Source organism: Symphalangus syndactylus, chromosome 1 (assembly GCF_028878055.3).
Source record: "Symphalangus syndactylus isolate Jambi chromosome 1, NHGRI_mSymSyn1-v2.1_pri, whole genome shotgun sequence".
NCBI classification, from domain to species: Eukaryota; Metazoa; Chordata; class Mammalia; order Primates; family Hylobatidae; genus Symphalangus; species Symphalangus syndactylus.
In genome coordinates this window covers 84,096,675-84,119,876 of record NC_072423.2, presented here as the reverse complement: position 1 = coordinate 84,119,876, position 23,202 = coordinate 84,096,675, and the positions used below count along the sequence as shown (strand labels likewise).

The 23,202-nt window shown below is 37.7% G+C and overlaps 1 protein-coding gene and 2 pseudogenes across 1 annotated transcript; all 3 read right to left on the bottom strand.

Moving 5' to 3' along the window:
• Nucleotides 1-1,505: 1,505 nt before the first annotated feature.
• On the bottom strand, nucleotides 1,506-2,455 carry LOC129489854 (olfactory receptor 5M5-like; annotated as a pseudogene).
• A 10,333-nt stretch (nucleotides 2,456-12,788) lies between these two features.
• On the bottom strand, nucleotides 12,789-14,944 carry LOC129489846 (olfactory receptor 5M8). Its single transcript, XM_055293022.1, has 2 exons — nucleotides 14,285-14,944; nucleotides 12,789-13,067 (listed from the first exon to the last, which is right to left on the bottom strand). Exons 1-2 carry the CDS (start codon nucleotides 14,939-14,941, stop codon nucleotides 12,789-12,791), a joined length of 936 nt encoding a protein of 311 aa, XP_055148997.1. The 5' UTR covers nucleotides 14,942-14,944.
• A 7,320-nt stretch (nucleotides 14,945-22,264) lies between these two features.
• On the bottom strand, nucleotides 22,265-23,202 carry LOC129488515 (olfactory receptor 5M8-like; annotated as a pseudogene).

Sequence of the window (23,202 nt, the reverse complement as noted above, 5' to 3'; positions counted from 1 at the left end):
TACTTTATTTTTTCAGAGACAGGGTCTTGCTTTGTTGCTCAGGCTGAAGTGAGTGGCTGAGTGGCATAGTTACACCTCACTCCAACCTCGAACTCCTGAGCTCAAGTGATCCTTCCATCATAGCCTCCTAAAGTGCTGGGATTACAGGCATGAGCCACTGTGCCTGGCTGGATTGGAATTTTTTGACACCATGGCTTCACACTTATGAGAAATTCCCTTATGACAATGGTCCATGAAGACCACAAGTCCTCTCTTCTGACACAGATTATAATGGTGTATTTGCCTTTGCTGCTAAGACATTTTAAGATGGCCAGGTATGGAGGCTCATGCCTGTAATCCCAACCACTTTTTGAGGCAGAAGCAGCCCGATTGCTTGAGCTCTGAAGTTCAAGAGCAACCTGGGCAATGTGTTGAAATCCTGTCTCTACCAAAAATACACAAAAATTTGCCAGGTGTGGTGGCATGCTCCTGTGGTCTCAGCTACTTGGGAGGCTGAGGGGGAAGGATTGCTTGAGCCCGGCAGGTGGAGGCTGCAGTGAGCCAAGATCGCATCACTGCACTCCAGCCTGGGTGACAGAGGGAGACCCCACCCATCTCAAAAAAAAGAAAAAAAAAAAGACATTGTAAGATATAATGCTGATCAATGGAGAAACTAAATAAGAAAATTTTAGCACACACTTGCTGATTGTTGATTTAACATCAGCAGTGTTGACCCTTCTCTAACAACCCTTAAAGATTAAGGAATATTGTAATTTGGCTGAGGCCATATTAGAATCCTTCACGTATGATGATAAGTGAAATGGAAGGAAAGTAAGAATATAGTAATTTACTTGCACTGGGGTGAGTCTCCCTGCTCATGTTGATATTTAAATACAACTAAACCTAAACATCATGATTTACAAAATAACTTTAGTGGAATGACTGTTATCAAAACAAAATAAGGCAAAAATTCAGTTTTGTTTAAGCCACTGTATCTTGCAAGAAGTGACACTTGCTGTTACAAGCAGGAATGAGAATAAATTGCCTAAATGGCATCTTTTTTTGGGGGGGGACGGCATCTTGCTCTGTTGCTAGGCTGGAGTGCAGTGGCACTATATCAACTCACTGCAACCTCCGCCTTCCGGGTTCAAGTGATTCTCCTGCTTCAGCCTCCCAAGTAGCTGGGATTACAGGCAACTGCCACCATACCCGGCTAATTTTTGTATTTTTAGTACAGACGGAGCTTCACCATGTTGACTAGGATGGTCTCAATCTCTTGACCTCGTGGTCCGCCCACCTCAGTTTCCCAAAGTGCTGGGAATTACAGGCATGAGCCACCGCACAAGCCTAAATGGAATCTTCTACTCTTCCCATTTCAACCCATCTAGTTTCAGGAAGCTTAACTCAGTCAGCTACCTAACAGGAAATTAGAAATGAATTGTGCAAATTTAGCCTAAAATGTGACATCTAACCCAATGATATTATATCTCATTACTTCACAAATTTTTAATGATAGCTTAGCATTTTTATTTTCCCAATGTTTGTTTTCCTATTGCTTTTTTAAATGCCTCTTTCACATTCTTGTTCCTGAGGCCATTGATCATGGGGTTCAGCATGGGTATCACTGTGGTGTAAAACACAGCCACCATTTTCCACTGCTCCACGGACTCCTCTGTGGGGCGTCTCAAATGCATGCAGAAGAGGGTTCCATAGAAGATTGTGACAACTGTCAGGTGGGAGCCACATGTGGAAAAAGCTTTTTTCCTTCCCTCTGCACAACGGCTTCTGAGGATAGTGATGACGATGAACACGTAGGATGTGAGAATGATCAGAAGGGACTGGACGTTGCTGTAGCCGGCTACTATGTACATGGACAGCTCCTTGCTGTACGTGTCAGAGCATGCCAGTTTGATAAGAGGAGGATCAGCACAGTAGAAATGTTTGATTTCATTTGCACCACAGAAGGAGAGGTTGTAGGTCCTTAAGGTTTCCATCACACTGAGAAGAAAGCCATAGACATAAGGGACAATGACCAGGTGGACACAAACACCTCGGGACATTTTGCTACTTTAGAGCAATGGATTACAGATGGCCATATAGCGGTCATATGCCATGACTGCCAACATGCAGTGCTCTGTAAGGACCACGGCAATGACAACATAGCACTGCATCAAACAACCTGCATAGGAAATGGTCTTCTTCTCCGATGAGAAATTTTCTAGCATTTTGGGAGTGACATTTGTGGAGAAACATAGATCTAGAATGGACAAACTGGAGAGAAAAAAGTACATGGGAGTGTGAAATCTAGAATCAACTTTGATTAAAATAATCATCCCCAAATTTCCTACCACAGTGACATGTAGACAAAAAGGAACAGTGCAAAGAAAGCAACTCGCAGCTCTGGACGGCTTGTTAGACCCAAGAGAACAAATTCTGTCAGTTCAGTATAGTTTCTTCTGGACATTTCTTTGTCCCATATGAGAGGCATTGGACTGATTATCTAAGGAGAAATAGAAACTTTTTTAAAATTACTAAAACCTAGTTAAATATCATGTCTGTATAAAAAAAGCCAAAAGGCTTTAGTTATGTTATCTCAGTAGCAGTTCTGTGACTGAAGATGAACAGTTATACTATGAAGCAAGTCTAAACATTTGCAACAAGTGATTTCCACTGAGGCTGAATTTGTAATCACAGTGTGCAATTAAGTTGGAGGCTTAATGAAAAATTATAAACGAAAGTATCCCTATGCTTTGGGAAATTTCTTTTAAAAATCTAGATAACTTATATGTTAAAGATTAAATTGTAATAGAGATTTTGAAATGCTTAGAACTTCTACTGACCTGTTTTCATATACATACAAAGCTACATGGAGAGGTAGAAAGGACTTTGAGGATAACCCAGGCAAAGCTCTTCATTCTGAAGATTAAGAGACTGAATCCTAGAGAGATGAAGTGACTAATCCCACTCAGACACTTATCTCATACATCCCCACTCGATGATCTGCTAATATACTATATATCTCACCAAGTTCAACTTACTGTCTTGAATCTAAAAAGGTATATTTATATATTTTGTTGTTTTTGGTAGTAGTGCTTTTTGTTGTGATGTGTATGCTGGTTCTTTGTTTTATAAGTTAGTTTTGAGGAACTCGTATAAATAAAGCCTTTCGTTTGAGTCTTAGACATTGATATCGTGTTTATAAGCATTTTTTCCAATTTGCACATCACAATTTAGCCTGTCTGTTGGGTTAAACAAGTGTATTTATGCTCCTTCATCACTATCTCAATTCTATATGAAATTTCATATGTATTATCTTTGAGGTATCAATCTATGTTTTAATTTGTTCTTATATTTTAATTTCTTGCTATTTTACTGCATTCATGCTGCATAGAACCAACATTATAGTCCCCTTCTTGGCTCACATGCTCTTTTATATTGCTGTACAAAGAAGTCCTATATCAAAGAATTTCCTGTTCCTCCATTGTGTTAACCCTGATGTATAGTTTAGTCATTAGGATAAAAGGAATTAACTCAATCACCCTAAGATGATTAAAAAAATGTTTTCAGGTTCTCAATCTATACTTACTCCCTGCTAATATACCCAGAATAAATTATCTGATCTACTTTGATGCCATTGCCACACAACATTAAAAAGCCTTAAAAATGGGCTGGATGTGGTGGCTTATGCCTATAATCCCAGCACTTTGGGAGGCCAAGACGGGTTGATCACTTCTGGTCATGAGTTCAAGACCAGCCTGGCCAACATGGTGAAACCCTGTCTCTACTAAAAATACAAAAAATCAGACAGGTATGGAGGTGTGCACTTGTAACCCCAGCTACTCAGAGGCTGAGGCAGGAGAATCACTTGAAAACGGGAGGCAGAGGTTGTAGTGAGCTGAGATCATGCCACTGCACCCCAGCCTGAGTGGCAGAGAGAGATGAGATTTCATCTCAGAAAGAAAGAAAGAAGAAAGAAAGGAAGAAAGAAAGAAACGAAGGAAGGAAAGATGGAAGGAAGGAAGGAAGGAAGGAAGGAAGGAAGGAAGGAAGGAAGGAAGGAAGGAAGAAGAAAGAAAGAAAGACAGAAAGAAAAGAAAGAAGAAAGAAAGAAAGAAAAAGAAGAAAGAAAGAAAAAGAAGAAAGAAAGAAAAGAAAGAAAGAAAAAGAAAGAAAGAAAAAACCAACTTAAAAATGGAGAGAGATTCTTTGTTCACTAAGAGAAGGATTCAATAGCATAAAAAGATCAATCTTTCCTAAATTATCCATAGAGTCAAATAAATTCCAATCAAAATTCAAGCACAATTCTTGCGGAATAGCTGATTCTAATATTTATATGGAAGTATAAAATGATAGGAAGAGTCAATATCTCTCAGGGCAATAAGCAGAATTACTTATTAGATATCAAGATTTACTATAAAACCAGTATTCAGGACAGTGTGTTACTGACATGAAATTGGAAAAAAATATACACTTTAACTAGTGTTCCAGAATAGAAAGTCCAGGAATGGCTATATGTATATAGGTGATGTGGCATATAACAAAGATGACATTTCAGATCAGGGTTGGAAAGAGGGGCTATTTTAGTATTTACTATTGGCTTAATGGATTATAGATTACTTAAATGGGAAAATTATTAAATTGTACCTTTACTTTAAATGATGGACAGAAATTACTTATAATTCTAGGGAGTGGTTTAATGTGTATTCATTATATTTTGTAGCTTGTAATTTATATAGACATTATGCATTACTGAATTTATCACAAATTATTTTAAATATATAAAATATCAAATTAAGTTAAAATATCATATGTGTTAATCTGTCTCCAAATTTTGGTTAACAAACAATTTCAGTACACTAACAATTGCATGAAATTTACATCTAATTTTTTTTCCGTGGGGCAATTCAGACATTAGCAAATGTCATTAGTGGAGAACTTGTCAGAAGCTGATAAAACTTATCTCTTTTGAGCAGGCTCAGGAAATCAATACGAGTAGCACTTTATTTTTTGCCTAATCTAAGAATATCAGACACATATTTTCTATTAAATTGTATGAGATCCTACAACAATTGTTAAACTCTTATTAAAGTGAAATGTTATAGTTAAAAAAACACTAATTCACTTTGTAATACATTGTCAGCCATGCATTTGTGTATGCATGCATGCTTATAGCAAATAATTATTGAGCATTTTTCAAGTTCCAGACATGGTGCTGGATGCTAGAAGTGGAGCAGTGGACAATACAGTGGAAATAAATTTAGTTAACCAGGCTCAGAACCAGGCTCAGAAAATTTGACATTCTGGTCCCAGCTCACAACTCATAAGCAGAAGAATCAGAAGAGGAATCGTATATTATAATTCTCAGAACGGTGCTCTCCTTCTATAATATTTTACTTTCCCAGAAAGGTCTATCTCTTCCTTCAGTTCCATTGACTGGTTAGAATTGACAGAAATTGTTTCCAATTGACAGAAATTGTTTCCAATTGACAGAAATCGATCCAATTGACAGAAATTGTTTCCAAAATGGTAAAATTCAATTTATCTAATATTATTGCCTCCTTATCCTGCCCCAGGAAACAAATATGAATAAATGAGGATCTTGAGTTAGAGTTTTCTTTGAGTTACAGATGATAGTGACAGGCACTCTAACAAAGATAACAGATGGACGAGGAAGAAGAAAGCCAGCCAGCCAAGGTATCAGTGCCAAAACTGTAAAGAATATGAAATAACCTGGGCCAAGAATCTGGAATAATGCCTATGAATTGTAACTAAATTGGCAAGAAGGAAGGCACAAGGGCTTCTTTTAACTCTCAGGTGATGAGCAACTTCTTCAATCCAGGGTCTTGGTTTTAGTCCTGACTTAGTCTCTAAGGAGCTTTGCAAATTTGCTCAGGTCTCACTGGTCATCTGGACATGCACTTTTAGTGGAGACCATTATCATTAACCATATTTTAATTCTAGCACTGCGGGACAATGGCAATCAGAGACAGCTAATATACAGATATAGAGCCCATGAGAAATCTGTCCACTGCTGCTGAGAGGAAAGAAACACTCAAAACAAACATTCAAATGCAGTCAATAACTTTGATGATGATGAATTTGATAATGACCCAAGAATGATTCTGTGACTACTTGTGCAGCCTAGAAAAATAAGCATGATAATTTCATTCATCACCTTACTGCTTAAGGTCCTTGACACAAGTTAGTTATTTGATTATAATCAGACTGATTTGATTATAATCAGGCTGATTTATGTTTCAAGTATTTTGTTGAAAAAAATAAAATAATATTCTGAAAACTAAAGTCTCACTGAGGCACAAGCATTGCTTGTAAAAAACTAGGTCTCTAGACAAAAATAGGGCATTGGAAAAGAACCCAAGAGGACTTAAGATCTACTCACCCAAGTTCGTTAGCTCCACATACTGAAGCTAATGGACCACTTTCACATATGTTTAACGGTCACAATAAAAAGTCTGTTTGAGCATTTATTTTACTTAGACGTCAGAAAAATTTTATATGATTAATTAAGCTATGTAGACCTAAATTATTTTCAACTTGCCTTTTTCTTGTGAAGATTGGTGACAGTAGGCACCAAAACACTAGGCAAATGGAAAACACAAAAATAATATTACTTGAAACTAATAACAGTGAAAACATCTGCTGAAATAGCCATACTATGAAATTCTACCAGGATGTTTCCATAACACTGGTAATATCAAAAAAGTGAAAGATGAAGCTAAGTAAGCTCCCTACAGATTTTCTTTCATGGAAAATGCATTGTCTGTGCAAACTTGCCTCAAAACTACCTATTTAAACACATTGCTATCTAAAATGTACACAATTTAATAAAGTGAATACAGACATTATTAGATATGGAAAAATAATATGCAAAAACATTTCCTTTCTTACCTGTGAAAATAAGGGTATCTTTTTCATGACCCCAAAGATCAAATTCTGGCCAGTGCTGGAAGATATACACCCACATCACTGGCATCAGCATATATCTCAGGAGAATCCCCAAATGCGTAAGAAGAGGTAATTAGAAGTGAAATCTTCTAGTTCTCTAGTTGAGAACATTCTCAAGGGAAGAAATACTAATTGGTTGTACTATTTTATCTTGAATCAAGATATTAGAAAAAAATCTATATTTTATACTTCAGTAGAGCTCAAGCAATCACCTGTTATCCAACTAGGGTAGCACTTTATACAATACTGAAAAACAAATTTAAAATAGTCTGAGGACATTTAACTTCTCATAAAATCTGAATTCAGGTAATTGTCCTTCCCATCTCAAGAGCACTATCATATTTCCTCCGTTGTTTGTCCTTTATCAAGTTCACACAAGAATATGTACTAAGTACAAACTTCAATACTATTTAACCTGAATAATAAAAATATTTTAAAAGTATTTCTTCAATAAAGGGATTTGCATTTTGATGGGATGCCTAAGATATGTAAACAAATAATACTAAGTACAAATAATTTCTGGAAAAAACATGAAGTGTTTTAGAAACAGATAGATGAAACAATAAAACAGGAAGAGACTGATGAAGAAACAATGAAACAGAAGAGACTAGTGACTGCCAGTGATGAAAGTGACTAACAGGGACAATAATCATATGTTAAATAAATGAATAACTAACATATTTAACTTATTGTTTCTATCATGTTTCCCATGTTAAAAAAACTTTCGTGAAATTGAGTCCACACTGGAACTCAGCATACTTGCCTCAAAATGCAATTGAGGAAAATGTATATTAAAAATAATATTTGATATTCACAATAACTCCATGAAATGGGGTTTTGCATTTGAATAAACTGATATGGAGAGGGAACTTCTCTAAGTTTACCCAGCTAACAAAATAGTAATAAAACTAGGATTCAGGCTCAGTTCTGAATAATTACAAAGCCAAATATTTTTCCACAACAGCATTCTGTTTCAACTTGAAGAGAATGTTTTATCATCAGCTTATCAGGTGGCATAAATCTTAGGATGGTTGGCTATGAAAAAGTAATGCACAAGAATGTACTTTTTCAAGGATTGGATATTTCATTGTCTCAATATATACCTGTTGTCTGATTCCCACCAAACCTCTTTTCTGTCTGAGCAACAATGAGGTCCCTTTTGTTTCCTGCACCTTAAATCATGACTCAGCCCTTCCCTTGCCTCTGTCCCAGACAGCCTAGTTTAATTCTGTTCATTTTAAAAGAATTTTATTACACAGTGGCTGATTTTTCCGTTATAACCTTGCTATAAAGATCAAAACTAACATTTATAAAGGTGATAAAAATTGTCAGTTGTTTCCCAAATGCTATGGATAATTACGATTGCATATCAAGGAAAATGCATTGCTACAAAGATTTATTCCTCATAAATATTTCCCTTAACACCTTTTACTGTAGTTCAGCATTTATTGTTATCTGTCTCTCTGCTATGAAAAACAGGATGTAGTATGTGATCTTTCCTGTCTGGTGCCAATGAAATTACATTCTCCAATTCTTGCTCAGTTATGAGTCATGTTGATAGGCTTTCAGTGGGCCATTTATGATAAAGAACTTGAACATGGTTTTCTTAAACTAAATGATCTATTGTTCTGCCTTGAATATATGTTAGGATGGGAGAAGCGAGTATCATGGAGAGAAATCTGTAATTGGCCATAATTACAGACAAAGGTAGAAAGAGGAAGGGATTGTTCTCACAGGTTAAAAAAAAAAAAAACATGGACATCCTCCCTTTATAGAACACTATCTTAAGGTGGTAAAAATATAAAAACAAAAAGATGTGGTCCTTTCCTTTGAGAACTTCCTAAAATAGTGGAAGGAACAGATGTACATGCATATAATTATAGAACCATGTTATGAATGCAATAATAGAATTGTGACTCTGTGGGTGAATCATAATGTGGTACCTAGTGAGAAATAAAAATAAAATCCTAATCCTCCAATCAATTAAACAGACTGCCTCCTGGTCAAGGAAACCTCAGAAAAACCTTAAAATCTGAGTTCCTGCCATGACAGATGGGAGATCAGACATGCCTTGTTATCTCCCCTCCCTTGGTAAACACTGTTAGGCTTTCTACAATAAGGGTTAAACAGAAACCTGCCCTTGTGAGACTCGCACCACCACTGATATCAGCAAACCACCTGACACCGGACTTCTCTTTTTGCGGTTTCAACACAGCAATTGACCAGCATTCCTTCCTGATAAGAGACCACCAATAACCTAGTGGCTCTTGCCAGTCAACAGAGGCTGTGCACAGAGGGCCTTGGTGTCCTCCGATTCACGTTTTGGTGGATAGAGTCTAATCAAAACACATTTAAATGTTGAGTCCCCACTCCAAAGGGGACATTGGATGCATGTTGCTTACGTCAGCCTACTATTCATGCCTGTGTCTCTTCTTTGTGAATATTCGTAGTTTTTTCTATAGCCTGTTGAATATGTATTATCATATATGTGTAATATATTTGGTCATCCCATTCAGCATAAATCCCTGTCTTACTCTTCATACTGTTGAAGTGTCTCTTTCCAACTTCTAGCTGGAGGATATGCTTCACAGCCTGTCAGAATGGTCACCCTACAGGCTACAACCCTTTATGAGAAAGTACACCTTTCTAAATTTGTGAATCTCATCATTCCTCAGTTGACACTATGCATCCTGAATGTGTTAAAGAAACCTTGCAGGAAGAGATAATTCTTCAGCTAAGTCTATTTTTTTTGGGTTTGGCAATTTTATTATTATTATTATTATTATTATTATTATACTTTAAGTTTTAGGGTACATGTGCACAATGTGCAGGTTTGTTACATATGTATACATGTGCGATGTTGGTATGCTGCACTCATTAACTCATCATTTAGCATTAGGTATATCTCCTAATGCTATCCCTCTCCCCTCCCGCCACCCCACAATAGTCCGCGGAGTGTAGAATTTTGCTCTCGTTGCCCAGGCTGGAGTGCAACAGTGCGGTCTCAGCTCACTGCAACCTCTGTCTCCTGGGTCCAAGCAATTCTCCTGCCTCAGCCTCCCAAATAGCTGGGATTACAGGTGCCCACCAGCATGCTCAGCTAATTTTTGTATTTTTAGTAGAAATAGGGTTTTACCATGTTGGCCAGGCTAGTGGTGAACTCCTGACCTCAGGTGATCCACCCACCTCAGCCTCCCAAAGTGCTGGGATTACAGACGTGAGCCACTGCACCCAGCCCTTCAGCTAAGGCTGAAATGGTAAGGGTAAAGGGAAGTGTAGAAGGGAACCTGGGGCTGAATAGTAGTATAGAGCCCCCTTGATATAAGTTACTCCATCTTAGAAAATGACTTCATCTTACATTTTTAAAGGCATCATGCCAACAAGGGCCAGATGTTTTGCCTAATCAAGAAAGACTGCATCCAACCAGATAAGGACATAACAAAGTCACTCTTCCACTATTAGTTCTTACTAGAGGACTCTGTGGCCATAAAAGAGCAGGATTTCAGCAGCTTGAAACAGCCACCTTAAAAGACACACCATCTTGTTATCACTTGAGATAAGCATCCTGCATTTGCCACTGAAGGCTTTGCCCACTTCGAAAACTCTTCTTTACAAGGTTATTGATGGACCACCAGGGCCTGGGTAGGCTATTCTTTTTGTTCATGTCACTCTCACTGGACTGATTCCTTAACCCACTTCCAATCCCTTTATTTTTTATGATAAATGTTACTTTGTTTGTTGTACAATGTGTAATCTATTACATTTATAGACTGATTAAATATACTGTAATTCATGGACTGCAATACTGACTTACTTGTTGAATGACTTGAGCCTGTTTGCCCATGTCTCTGACTACCGAGTGAACAGGAAGTTTTAAGGAGAATTGCCTCCTTGGGAACCCCATGTAGCTCATGGATTTTATGATTGAAATAGCATCAAGAAAATTCTGACATTGCAGAAAAATACAAACATGCATGGACCTAGTTATCTCTGACCTTGTGCCACTCATGATAATAGTAGAAAAGTTCATTAACTGTTCCATAAAACTCTCTTTAAGACGTTTTTCTGTCTTATTTTTGTTGAATCTCCAGTTTGTTGCATATTGTCATGTAATCAAGTTGAATGAATGAAATGCCTTAAACCAATGATTGGAATCATTATCTTCATATAACAGCTCTGCAAACAGAGCAGAATCCAATGAGAGGACAGAGAATATCTGAGAAAAAAATGTGGAAATTATAGATCATCTATTTTGTTTGACCCTATAAAGGTGCTTTATAGTTTAGTGACAGTTTGGGGAAAACTAGCTATTATACAAAAAGAAGAGCAAGACTGGAGGCCATTGTCAACTTTATGAAAATCCAATAATTGTGCAAGAAGAGAATTACAATCATAGTAGTACTCATATTATTAATAATTAATACTACTGTTAGTGATGCTCAAAGTATTATAGTAATACCTCAGGTATTATTAATGATGCATTCATAGTAATTTTAGCAGTAAATACTGATTAAGCCAAAAATTCAAATGTGATCCTACTGTGACAATGAAGAGAAAGAAGTGATCATTATAAGGTAAGAATGAAGTGATTGGTGAAAGAATGATGGCACCTTATCTTTAATAAACAGATGTCAATAAATTATGTGCATATTTGAAAAATCAGTATAGAGGAATACAAGCATATAATTTAAAATGGGTTAATCTCCAAAGGAAAGAACAAGAAAGTATTATCTATGGGGAGTAAGTGGTAAGGTAGAAGTGAGACAGGAGTTTATATATGGCTTGTAGTATTATTTGACATTTAAAACTATATACATTAATCATGAGTAGGTTCAAATGGTAATTATAAGAAATAATTTTAACTGAACACACATGGGTATGTAAAAGCATTAAAAATGACTACAAGAACACAAAACAAAATCTCAAATGTGATTTCTTCAAGGTTTGTGATGTTCTCTTTCTATGTTATATAATTCAGCCTGTGTGAATTTGTATAATTAATATGGCATCAATCCGAATAGGCTATTTTGTGCTAGGGAAACAAGCAAACTCCACATATCATAGCAGCTTATGAAAACATTATTTATCAGCCATTTTTTATTACCATTGTGAGTCGGATGAGAACAGTGTTCCATGTCTCCTGACTGGGCAGCCACTATATTAAGTCTTGCTGGTCACCATGGAAAAAATAAAAACAACAGATCCACTCAAAAATGCTCTAACAATCAACTATTCAACTGAGAAGTGACATATGTGAATTTTAATCTCATCTTCCAGAAATAGCCACATGATCTTACCTAAACCTAAGGGCATGCAAGTACAAAGCCATTCTGTGCACAGAAGACAAAGAACTTAAAATAACTGCTGAACAAGATGAATGACAACTTAAAACATAAAAACTTTTGTGAACAAAATTGTATGTATTTGAATTTTAGAAAATAAAGTTTTTAGACAGGGCACGATGTTTCATGCCTGTAATCCCAGCACTTTGGGAGGCCAAGGTGGGCAGATCACGAGGTCAGGAGATAGACACCATCCTGGCCAACATGGTGAAACCCTGTCTCTACTAAAATACAAAAAATGAGTCGGGCGTGGTCCCAGCTACTCGGGAGGCTGAGGCAGGAGAATTGCTTGAACCCAGAAGGCAGAGGTTGCAGTGAGCCGAGATTGCACCACTGCACTCCAGCCTAGAGACAGACAGAAACTCCATCTCAAAATATAATAATAAAATAAAAATAAAGTTTTTAAAACTGCAATGTTCTCCATTGATGCACTGTATTTCTCAGCTAAAGAAAAAAGTCTAGGAAGGGCTTTAGAAATATGAGCTGAAAGAATACTGATTTTTAAGAAAAGTATTTCTTCCTTGACAGCTCTTTGATTAATGCTTCTTTTACATTTTTATTTCTAAGGCTATAAATTATAGGGTTCAGCATAGGGATTACTGTAGTATAAAATACAGCTACCATTTTACCTTGTTCAACAGATTCCTTTGAGGGGGGTCTGAGATACATGAAGAAAAGGGTTGCATAGAATACAATGACAGCTGTCAGATGGGAGCCACAGGTAGAAAAAGCTTTTTGCCTGCCCTCTGTAGAGCGAATCTTTAAAATAGCAGGGAAAATGTTAATTCAAGATGGATTAAAGACTTATATGTTAGACCTAAAACCATTAAAATCCTACAAGAAAACCTAGGCAATACCATTCAGGACATAGGCGTGGGCAAGGACTTCATGTCTAAAACACCAAAAGCAATGGCAACAAAAGCCAAAATCGACAAATGGGATCTCATTAAACTAAAGAGCTTCTGCACAGCAAAAGAAACTATCATCAGAGTGAACAGGCAACCTACACAATGGGAGAAAATTTTTGCAACCTACTCATCTGACAAAGGGCTAATATCCAGAATCTACAATGAACTCAAACAAATTTACAAGAAAAAAACAAACAACCCCATCAAAAAGTGGGCAGAGGACATGAACAGACACTTCTCAAAAGAAGACATTTATGCAGCCAAAAAACACATGAAGAAATGCTCCTCATCACTGGCCATCAGAGAAATGCAAATCAAAACCACAGTGAGATACCATCTCACACCAGTTAGAATGGCCATCATTAAAAAATCAGGAAACAACAGGTGCTGGAGAGGATGTGGAGAAATAGGAACACTTTTACACTGTTGGTGGGACTGTAAACTAGTTCAACCATTGTGGAAGTCAGTGTGGCGATTCCTCAGGGATCTAGAACTAGAAATACCATTTGACCCAGCCATCCCATTACTGGGTATATACCCAAAGGACTATAAATCATGCTGCTATAAAGACACATGCACACGTATGTTTATTGCGGCACTATTCACAATAGCAAAGAGTTGGAACCAACCCAAATGTCCAACAACGATAGACTGGATTAAGAAAATGTGGCACATATACACCATGGAATACTATGCAGCCATAAAAAATGATGAGTTTGTGTCCTTTGTAGGGACATGGATGAAACTGGAAAACATCATTCTCAGTAAACTATCGCAAGGACAAAAAACCAAACACTGCATGTTCTCACTCATAGGTGGGAAGTGAACAATGAGAACTCATGGACACAGGAAGGGGAACATCACGCTCCGGGGACTGTTGTGGGGTGGGGGGAGGGGGGAGGGACAGCATTAGGAGATACATCTAATGCTAAATGACTAGTTAATGGGTGCAGGAAATCAACATGGCACATGAATACATATGTAACAAACCTGCACATTGTGCACATGTACCCTAAAACCCTAAAGTATAATAAAAAAAAAAAATAAATAAAAAAAAAAAAAAATAAAAATAAAAATAGCAGGGAAAATGTAAAGGTAGGAAATAAATATGATGAAGAGAGAAAAAGAAAGATTCCAGCCAGCCACAACAAACATTGACAACTCCTTGTTGTAAGTGTCAGAACAAGCCAGCTTAATCAGTGGTGGGTCCGCACAGTAGAAGTGATTAATTTCATTGGGGCCACAGAAGGCTAGGTTGTAGGTCCACATAGTCTCCATCAGGCCAGTGAGCGCTCCATACACATAAGGCACCGTGATGAGGAAGGAGCACACAGTCTTGGACATTTTGCTGCCATAAAGCAGAGGGTTGCAGATGGCCATGTACCGGTCAAAGGCCATCACCGCCAGGATGTAGATCTCAACATGGACCAAGGCGATAAAAAGGTAGCATTGCACAAGACAGGCAGGATAGGAAATGCTTTTCTTCTCTGAAAGGAAAATCTCCAGCATCTTTGGAGTCACACTGGAAGAGAAGCACAGATCCACGAAGGATAAGTGGCTCAGGAAAATGTACATGGGCGTGTGGAGCCGGGCGTTGGCCTGGATGAGGACAATCATGCCAAGATTCCCTGCCACCGTGACCATGTAAATGGCCAGAAACAGCGTGAAGAGGAGAATCTGTAATTCCTGGCGATTGGTCAGTCCCAGGAGAATGAACTCAGTCACCAATGTGCAGTTTCTTCTCATAATTTCCTTCAGTGGAAGAAAGGAAATTTACATATATATTGGATTACAATAAAATAGCAACGTGAGTATTACTATTACAGTAATGATCTTTTACCAAAAACTTCCCCTCTTTTCAGCAGTTTTCCTCATTCTATTTCTACTGAACTTTGTTTCAGGTAAACTAAACTAGGGATATTCAAAGCAGCTCTCTACCTTTTGTGATACTGCCCTTTATTTTTCTTTTTTTCTTTCCATTTTCTTTCTTTTCATTCCCTTCAAATTCAGCTTCTGTTTTTCTATTCTTCTTCTCTCATTTCTCCTCCCCTTATTCTGCCTCTCCTTTTATTTGAGAAATGTACTTTATAAGTGGACTTGCCCCAAAATATAACATTTAGAACTAAGCAATTTTTTTTCCTGATTATAATACTGGGCAGAGAATGCACTTAAAGAGAGAAAAGGACAAGCAATATTTGCCCGAGGATCTTGTTCTTTGTGAATAGTTTTCACCAATCCGATTCCCTCCTGGAGAAGCCTGAGCAAACAGGTTGGGCTCATTTGTTGCTTTCTTATTCCTCCAGGCTCAGTGCAATAGGGATTTTCCAGGCAGGGCATGATTTTTTTCCCCTTATTTTGAAAAGTCTCTACATACTTGCATTTTGAGGGTTGCACAGCTATTAAATTCTCCAGCCATTAACACTCTCTTTGAATTTTTTGGAGGAAATTTTCCATTCTGTGGAGTTAAAACTCATGGAAATTCTCTCCTCTTGATCTTCCACTTCTAGTTTCCACTGAGAGACCAGATTCTCTGTTTAGAAAGGAGTAGTCAGGGCAAGCGTGGTGGCAGGCGCCTGTAGTCCCAGCTACTCAGGAGGCTGAGGCAGGAGAATGGCATGAACCCGGGAGGTGGAGCTTGCAGTGAGCCAAGATGGTGTCACCACACTCCAGCCTGGACGACAGAGCCAGACGCTGTCTCAAAAAAAAAAAAAACAAAAAAAAAAACCCATAAAGGAGTAGGCAGGGGTCAGATGTTAGTCTCTGCTTGTCTTAAGTGAGTTCATGACTCAAGGTTGACAAAAAAATATTTTCTCATCTAATTGATTACAGTGAAGTTTGAAGATCAGGCTGATGTTGCAAAGAAACACTGATTCTGTGTGGTTTGATCTGCTCAGCCTCCACACCTGCCTAGGTTGCTATCTGTCTCTAAGCCTGGTCTTTTAACTGCACATTGATTTAGGAGCCCTAACATCCTTTCAGAATGTCCCGGTTTTGCTTAGCATAACCAGAGCTGTGTTCTGTTACGTACAACAACAACAAAAACTGTTAACACTGACATTAATGAAATGTACATTCTATTTTTCTATATAAAAATCATCTATATTCATAAGAACATCTTATAGGAGGTTATTTTTGAATATCTGAAACAAAGATTTTATTTGTGATTTATACAACATCGAGTAAAAGCTGTGTCTACCTCTATTCAATCCTAGTAGTGATGTACCCTCATTCATTTTTATATATCAAGCTCCTGTCAGATTTCACCTTTGTTTCTTTGTTTAATGTTTTTTTGCAATAATTTATATACAGTGAAATTCACATATTTAAAGTGCCCAACTTTGTGTGTTTGACAAATGAACACATCCGGTTGACATTCTTAAGTTTTAGGACTAGACCAAACAAAAAGATGAATGCCTTGATAAAACTACAATAGCCTTAGCATAAAATCAATTCACAGGATCTGGAGTTAGATATTTCTGAAATGCTGCTCTATTCTTTTGACATGTTCCTTATTCTGTGTTTTAGTTTTACCACTAATTTAACCGGCACTTACATGGTGTTTCTTATAAGCCAAACACTAATCTATTTTATAAGTTTTAACACGTTCAACCCTCAAACCAATTCTATGACACTCTGCCTGTAATAGGTATGGATAATAGCATATTTCCCTCATGGTTAGTACAGAAAAAAATTCCACTACGAACCATAAGGCATACTGTCCTGGTAGAAACATGTGCTTTGGAGTCGACTGGTTAAGTTCACACTGTGATGTCAGGACTTCTGATCTGAGTAGTCTGCGTCATGTTTCTTAATAATTCTGGGCTATAGTTTTTTTCTATTACAGATGAAATTAACAAACACAAAAGTGCTATTTTTAGGACTTCACAAAATGGAGTATGTAATATGCATAGCACTGTGCCCAATGTGTGGTAAACCCTTAATAAATATTAGCTATCATTTATATTGAGTGAAAGATCCTAGAGCATGCCTCTTATATTTTTATGCCATTAACTTCCATCCTCATTAATCAAAACGTTAACAAATAAAAGCCTTAAATACTGTCTACATTTTTCTGGTAATTGGCATTTTTCTTTCTACCTAGTCATTTAATCTTCACAATCATATATCTAACTCTGATAATACATACGATTGTATAGCAAGTAGAGTTCTAGGATTAAAAACACATGCAGAAACTTACCTATGAATAAGGGAAGAGCTGTCCTTACAAAGAATATCAATGGCTTTTCTAGTGACAAATACAGGAATAATTTATAATATTTGTATGATGACTTTATTTCCCTAAGGGATTTCACAGATATGCAAAGATGAAGCAATTACTCTGTTAGATTTTTTTTCTCACTGAATAATTTCTCTAGAGATATGACATTTGGCACAATGCAAATTTAAAATGGGAACTCACAACTGTCTGGTGCTTCTCTGCCTTATGTTTCAGTCTCAGCATTTTCCTTCTGACATTGGAAAATCCATACTATAACATTCATGTCTGCCATCGATTCTCACATTGCCTTAGGTTTACCATGTTACTTTCAATTTAATTTAACTTTTCTGATACAGTTTCTCTCCTACCAGTGTCACAAACTTTGTGTCAAAATTCTATTAGCATTTTACATTTCTTAATCTGTGTTATGGACTGGATTGTGCCTCTTCCCTCACTCTCCAAAATTCATATGCTGAAGTTCTAGCTCCAAGCCCCACAGAGTGTGACTGTTGGAGATATGATATCGAAAGAGAACATTTAAGTAAAAAAAGGGCTAGTGGGTGAGCTGTGCCCTAATCCAATATGACTTGCATCCTTGTAAAAAGAAATTATAATACAGATACACACAGAAAAAGAAAGTGTAAAGACGTCGGGATAAGATGATCATCCGCAAGTCAAAAAGAGAACTCAGAATGAAACCAATTTTGCCCACACCTTGATCTTGGACTTCTAGCCTCTAGAACTGTGAGGAAATAAATCTCCATGTTTAAGTCACCAAGTTCATGGTACTTATTTGTGGCAGCCCTAGCAAACTAATACACTCTGTGTACTGATGGGTAAATAGAATGCTTTGATATTGGAATGAAGCTTTCCTTGCTTGAAGACTAGTACTACTTTTATTCGTTTTTAGTAACCTTTATATTGAAGTCTAATTTACACACAGAAAGTGTGCACAAAATGTAGGCGTACAGCTTCACGAATTTTTACAAAGTGAACATACTTGTTTTACTTGCCTCTAAATCCTCAGATAGAACATTAACCGTACTGCACTATCTCTTCTCATGCCCCTTCCTAGTCACTAACCTCAAATTAACTACATCTTCACTTTTAACACTGTAGATTAATCGTGTCTGTTTTTGAATTTTCTATAATAAAAATTATACAGTGCATATTTTGTTAGGTCTAGTCTTCCAATGAACACTACATTGGTGCTAAATATTATGTTGGTGATTTTTATTCATGATGATGACTGTAATGATTATGTAAATAATTCCTTCATCTCCACTGCTGTATAGTAAGTACACCAAAATTAATATACCCTTTCTACTATTGATATACATATAGGGTACTTCCATGTGTGGCTATTACAAAATTCAATCTTGTGCATATCTCTTCATGAACGCATTCATGTATTTCTGCCTGTTAATACTTTGGGCAGAAATGTTGGTTTATGGAGTATAAATATGTGCAGCTTCAATTTATGCTGCCTAATAGTTTTCCAAACTGGTTATATCCATTTGCATTCCCACTAGCATTATTTGGGAGGTTCAGTTGTTCCACAGTCTCCCCAATGCTTAAAAATACCATTTTTTCTGTCATTCTGCAACATATAGATACAGATATATAGGTACAGATATATAAAGATACAGATATCTTGTAATTGTAATGTACACTTCCCTAATTATTATTAAAGTTGAGCACAAAGTCATAAGTTACTTGGTTCTTTAAATATGTTTTTATATAGCACCAGTTCATATTTTGCCATTTTTTTCTACTATCTGTTTGTTTGCTTTTTAACCGGGTGATATTTTAACACCACCAATAACCTTACTAACTTTGAAAGGCTGTTTTTTCTTTACTCTGGGTTGTGGTTTCTCTTGTGATTTGCGAAGGTGCTGATCAAGCCCATGGAGATTTACCTGTAGATGCTGAAAAAAGTGTTGGCCAGATTGAGGTTGCTGGCCAGAGGTGCTTTAAGGATGTCCTGGGCCTGGAAGAGGTGGCTCTGGGCTGGATGCCAGCAGCTGCCTGCTGTTTGTATCATATCCTCACGCCAGAACTTCAGGTAAAAGTTGATTGAAGAACTGAAGAGACAAGAGGTAGTCCTAAAGGGTACCTCACGAAGCAGAGCATTGGGAACTTCTTCACACAATTAGACTTATATAAGCAGTGGCCAATAATCAAGACAAACCAAAAATCTGAGGCAGGTCAATCCTAAAATATTTTATTTCTGACGTGGAGAAAAATATCACTCGAAGACAGCACAAAATCCTTTGAAAAGAATAAGGCCTTTCAGGCAGTTTATGATGCTATCACACAGCAAGGCCAATGTCCGGTACATGACAAAGCAAACTTTTGTTTTATTCTGTTTAGCAACGTGGATGGCCACCTCTCTGAACTTGGTGGATGAGTGCCTTTCCCAGTGAACTATGGTGCCAGTTCAGAGGACTCACTGCTGCAGGATTGTAGCGATTAGGCTGCCAAGGTCTGTAGAAAACTTACCGAGGAGGAAGGAGAGAAAGGCAGCCTCTCTGCTGTAGCCCTCTCCAAGACAGTCTCATGAGAGGGACTTAGCTGTTTCTTCCTCTTCCTTTCAATGTGAAAATTTATATACCTACCCATCCACTCTAAAATTCTTCAATGCCTATAAAACACGGAGACTCTCCTTCGGCATGCAGATATGCTTGGAACTCTACATATTATATATAATTATTGCTTTATATAATCAGTCTTTGGATATATATATGTACACATACATATATATATGATCTTAGAATTTTAATTTTCACACATTTCAATGATTATATATCTTTATTTTATAATTTGCATCAAGTAATCCTAATATCTGAAATAAGTTGAAGGTATTCATCTGTACTTTTTATTTCTCATTTTCCTGGAAAATTTCTGTCAATTACAACCTTATCTGCAGGATATCTTTGAAGTCTGAGTGGTTGATAACTCATTCTCTGATTTATGTTTATATTTGCTTATTCCAGTGTCATGAGGTTTCTTCTAACCTGGGCCTCTTTATGTTCTGTGGGTTTTTTGTTTGTTTGTTTGTTTGTTTTTGTTTTTTTTTTTATTTTGAGACGGAGTCTCGTTCTGTTGCCCAAACTGGAGTGCAGTGGTGCGATCTACCCTCACTGCAAGCTCCGCCTCCCGGGTTCACGCCATTCTCCTGCCTCAGCCTCCTGAGTAGCTGGGACTACAGGCGCCCGCCACCACGCCCGGCTAATTTTTTGTACTTTTAGTAGAGACAGGGTTTCACCATGTTAGGCTGTATGGTCTCAACCTCCTGACCTCGTGATCCGCCCGCCTCAGCCTCCCAAAGTGCTGGGATTACAGGCGTAAGCCACCCTCACGGGGCCTATTTTCTGTTTTTTTAGCTTGAGATTTGATAGCCCATCAAAGCAGTATAAATATAAATGCTGAATTAATATGAGTGTTAATCTAGTGTCATAAATTCTTAAATAAGACTTTTTAACTCCTCCATGAAACAAAACCTAAATGGACTAGTTTCATCCTTGTTGTTGCCATTGTTGACTCTGTTCTACTCTAGAGGTTGTAGCCCTTCAATAATCCAAATTTCCTGAGGGCATCTCTGTTGTAACTTCTCACCTTGCACATACCTCATCATTAGTCTCTCGTCTTCCTTGTATGTGATTATATCTTAAGTTCTAGGTTGCCTCTAGGGGAACTACAGCCCTCCACAACCAAAAACACACGTCTTCAAGATTGGAAGACAGTGATCCTATGCAAATATGAGATGATGATGTCATTACAACCACATGTTACACCTTTTGGGTTGATGTGGTTTTAGATATGCATTGAACAGATTATCTATTAGCCTTGGATCTCCTTAGACAGACTTTTAGGTAACATTCAATTTGGAAGCCTACTGGTCATTTATTTTTCCTCTAGAAAGCCAAGAAATAAACCAGATATGGACTGTGGAAACATAAGTGTGCCTCACTGTGGACCAAAGCATTGGTGTGTTTTAGGCTGGAGATGAGGTTGGTACAGGCAGAGCCTAGAGCCCAGATGACAGCTGAGTGTGCAAGGGATGAGGCTTACGTTTTAGGTTGGACATGGTAAAGTGGAATGCTGACTTCCTCTGTAAGATAGGCAAAAGTATCTAGTAGAGTTTAGCAGAAGTGCTCTTTTTTAAAGCTTATTATAGTCTAGGCACAGTGGCTCATCCATGTAATGCAAACTCTTTTGGAGGCCCAGGCAGATAGATCAATTGTGCTCAGCAGTTCAAGACCAGTCTGGGCAACATGATGAAACCCCATCTCTACAAAAAATACAACAATTAGTGTGGTATGGTGGTGCACGCCTGTAGTCCCAGCTACTGTGGCATAGGTGAGGGGCTTAGGTGGGAGGATGGTTTGAAACCCTGAGATCAAGGTTGCTGTAAGCTATGACGGTGCCAGTGCACTCCAGTCCATCCTGGAAGATGGAGTGAGATTCTGTTTCAAAAAAAAAAAAATAGCTTAATATATGTTTAAGAAGCAGTTTGAAACTGTATGCCTAACTCCTTCCAAAAATAAAACCCAGGTCTGGTATTAAGGGTTTTATTTTCTAAAGTACAAATTAGATTTTTGTTATTTATGTTGATTCCTCACTATAGAAATTTTTACTTTGGGGTATGGGCAGGCAAAACTATATTGAAATCAAAATATCTGTTAATTGATGTAAATACTCATATTTCTTTTATTCACACTTCATAAAACTTCCCTAACCCTTCAAGGAAAATATATAACTTTGGATAAATTTGTATTGCACTAAGCTCTATGAAAAAAATTATAGGCTAAATAAAATGACAACATGACAAAAATCAGTATTGATGTTTATTTAGGAAACAATTTTCTTTTGAACAGTTCTTTGGATAAAGCCTTTTTCACATTCTTGTTCCTCAGACTGTAGATCATGGGATTCAACATGGGGATCACAGTGGTATAAAATACAGCGACCATTTGTCCCTACTCCACGGACTCTTCTGATGGAGGTCTGAGATACATGAAGAACAGGGTTGCATAGAAAATAGTAACAGCTGTCAGATGGGAGCCACAGGTAGAAAAACTTTTTGCCTGCCCTCTGTAAAGCGAATCCTTAAGATAGCAGGAAAAATGTAAAGGTAGGAAATAAATATGATGAAGAGAGAAAAAGAAAGGTTCAAGCCAGCCACAACAAATATTGACAACTCCTTGTTGTAGATGTCAGAACAAGCCAGCTTAATCAATGGTGGGTCCGCACAGTAGAAGTGATTAATTTCGTTGGGGCCACAGAAGGCTAGGTTGTAGGTCCACATAGTCTCCATCAGGCCAGTGAGCGCTCCATACACATAAGGCACTGTGATGAGGAAAGAGCACACACTCTTGGACGTTTTCCTGCCATAAAGCAGAGGGTTACAGGTGGCCATGTACCGGTCAAAGGCCATCACAGCCAGGATGTAGATCTCAACATCGACCAAGGTGATAAAAAGATAACACTGCACAAGTCAGGCAGGATAGGAAATGCTTTTCTTCTCTGAAAGGAAAATCTCCAGCATCTTTGGAGTCACGTTGGAAGAGAAGCACAGATCCACGAAGGTTAAGTGGCTCAGGAAAAAGTACATGGGCATGTGGAGCTGGGCGTTGGCCTGGATGAGGACAATCATGCCAAGATTCCCTGCCACCGTGACCATGTAAATGGCCAGAAACAGCGTGAAGAGGAGAATCTGTAATTCTCGGCTACTGGTCAGTCCCAGGAGAATGAACTCAGTCACCAACGTGAAGTTCCTTCTCAT

What these genes read in the sequence shown, in the direction of transcription:
- LOC129489846 (XM_055293022.1), bottom strand. Translation starts at nt 14,941, where the DNA reads ATGAGAAGAAACTGCACATTGGTGACTGAGTTCATTCTCCTGGGACTG. An exon ending in TATTTATTTCCTACCTTTAC is followed by an intron (nt 13,068 to 14,284) that starts ATTTTCCCTGCT and finishes TCTTGAATTAAC; the next exon opens with ATTTTCCCTGCTATTTTAAA.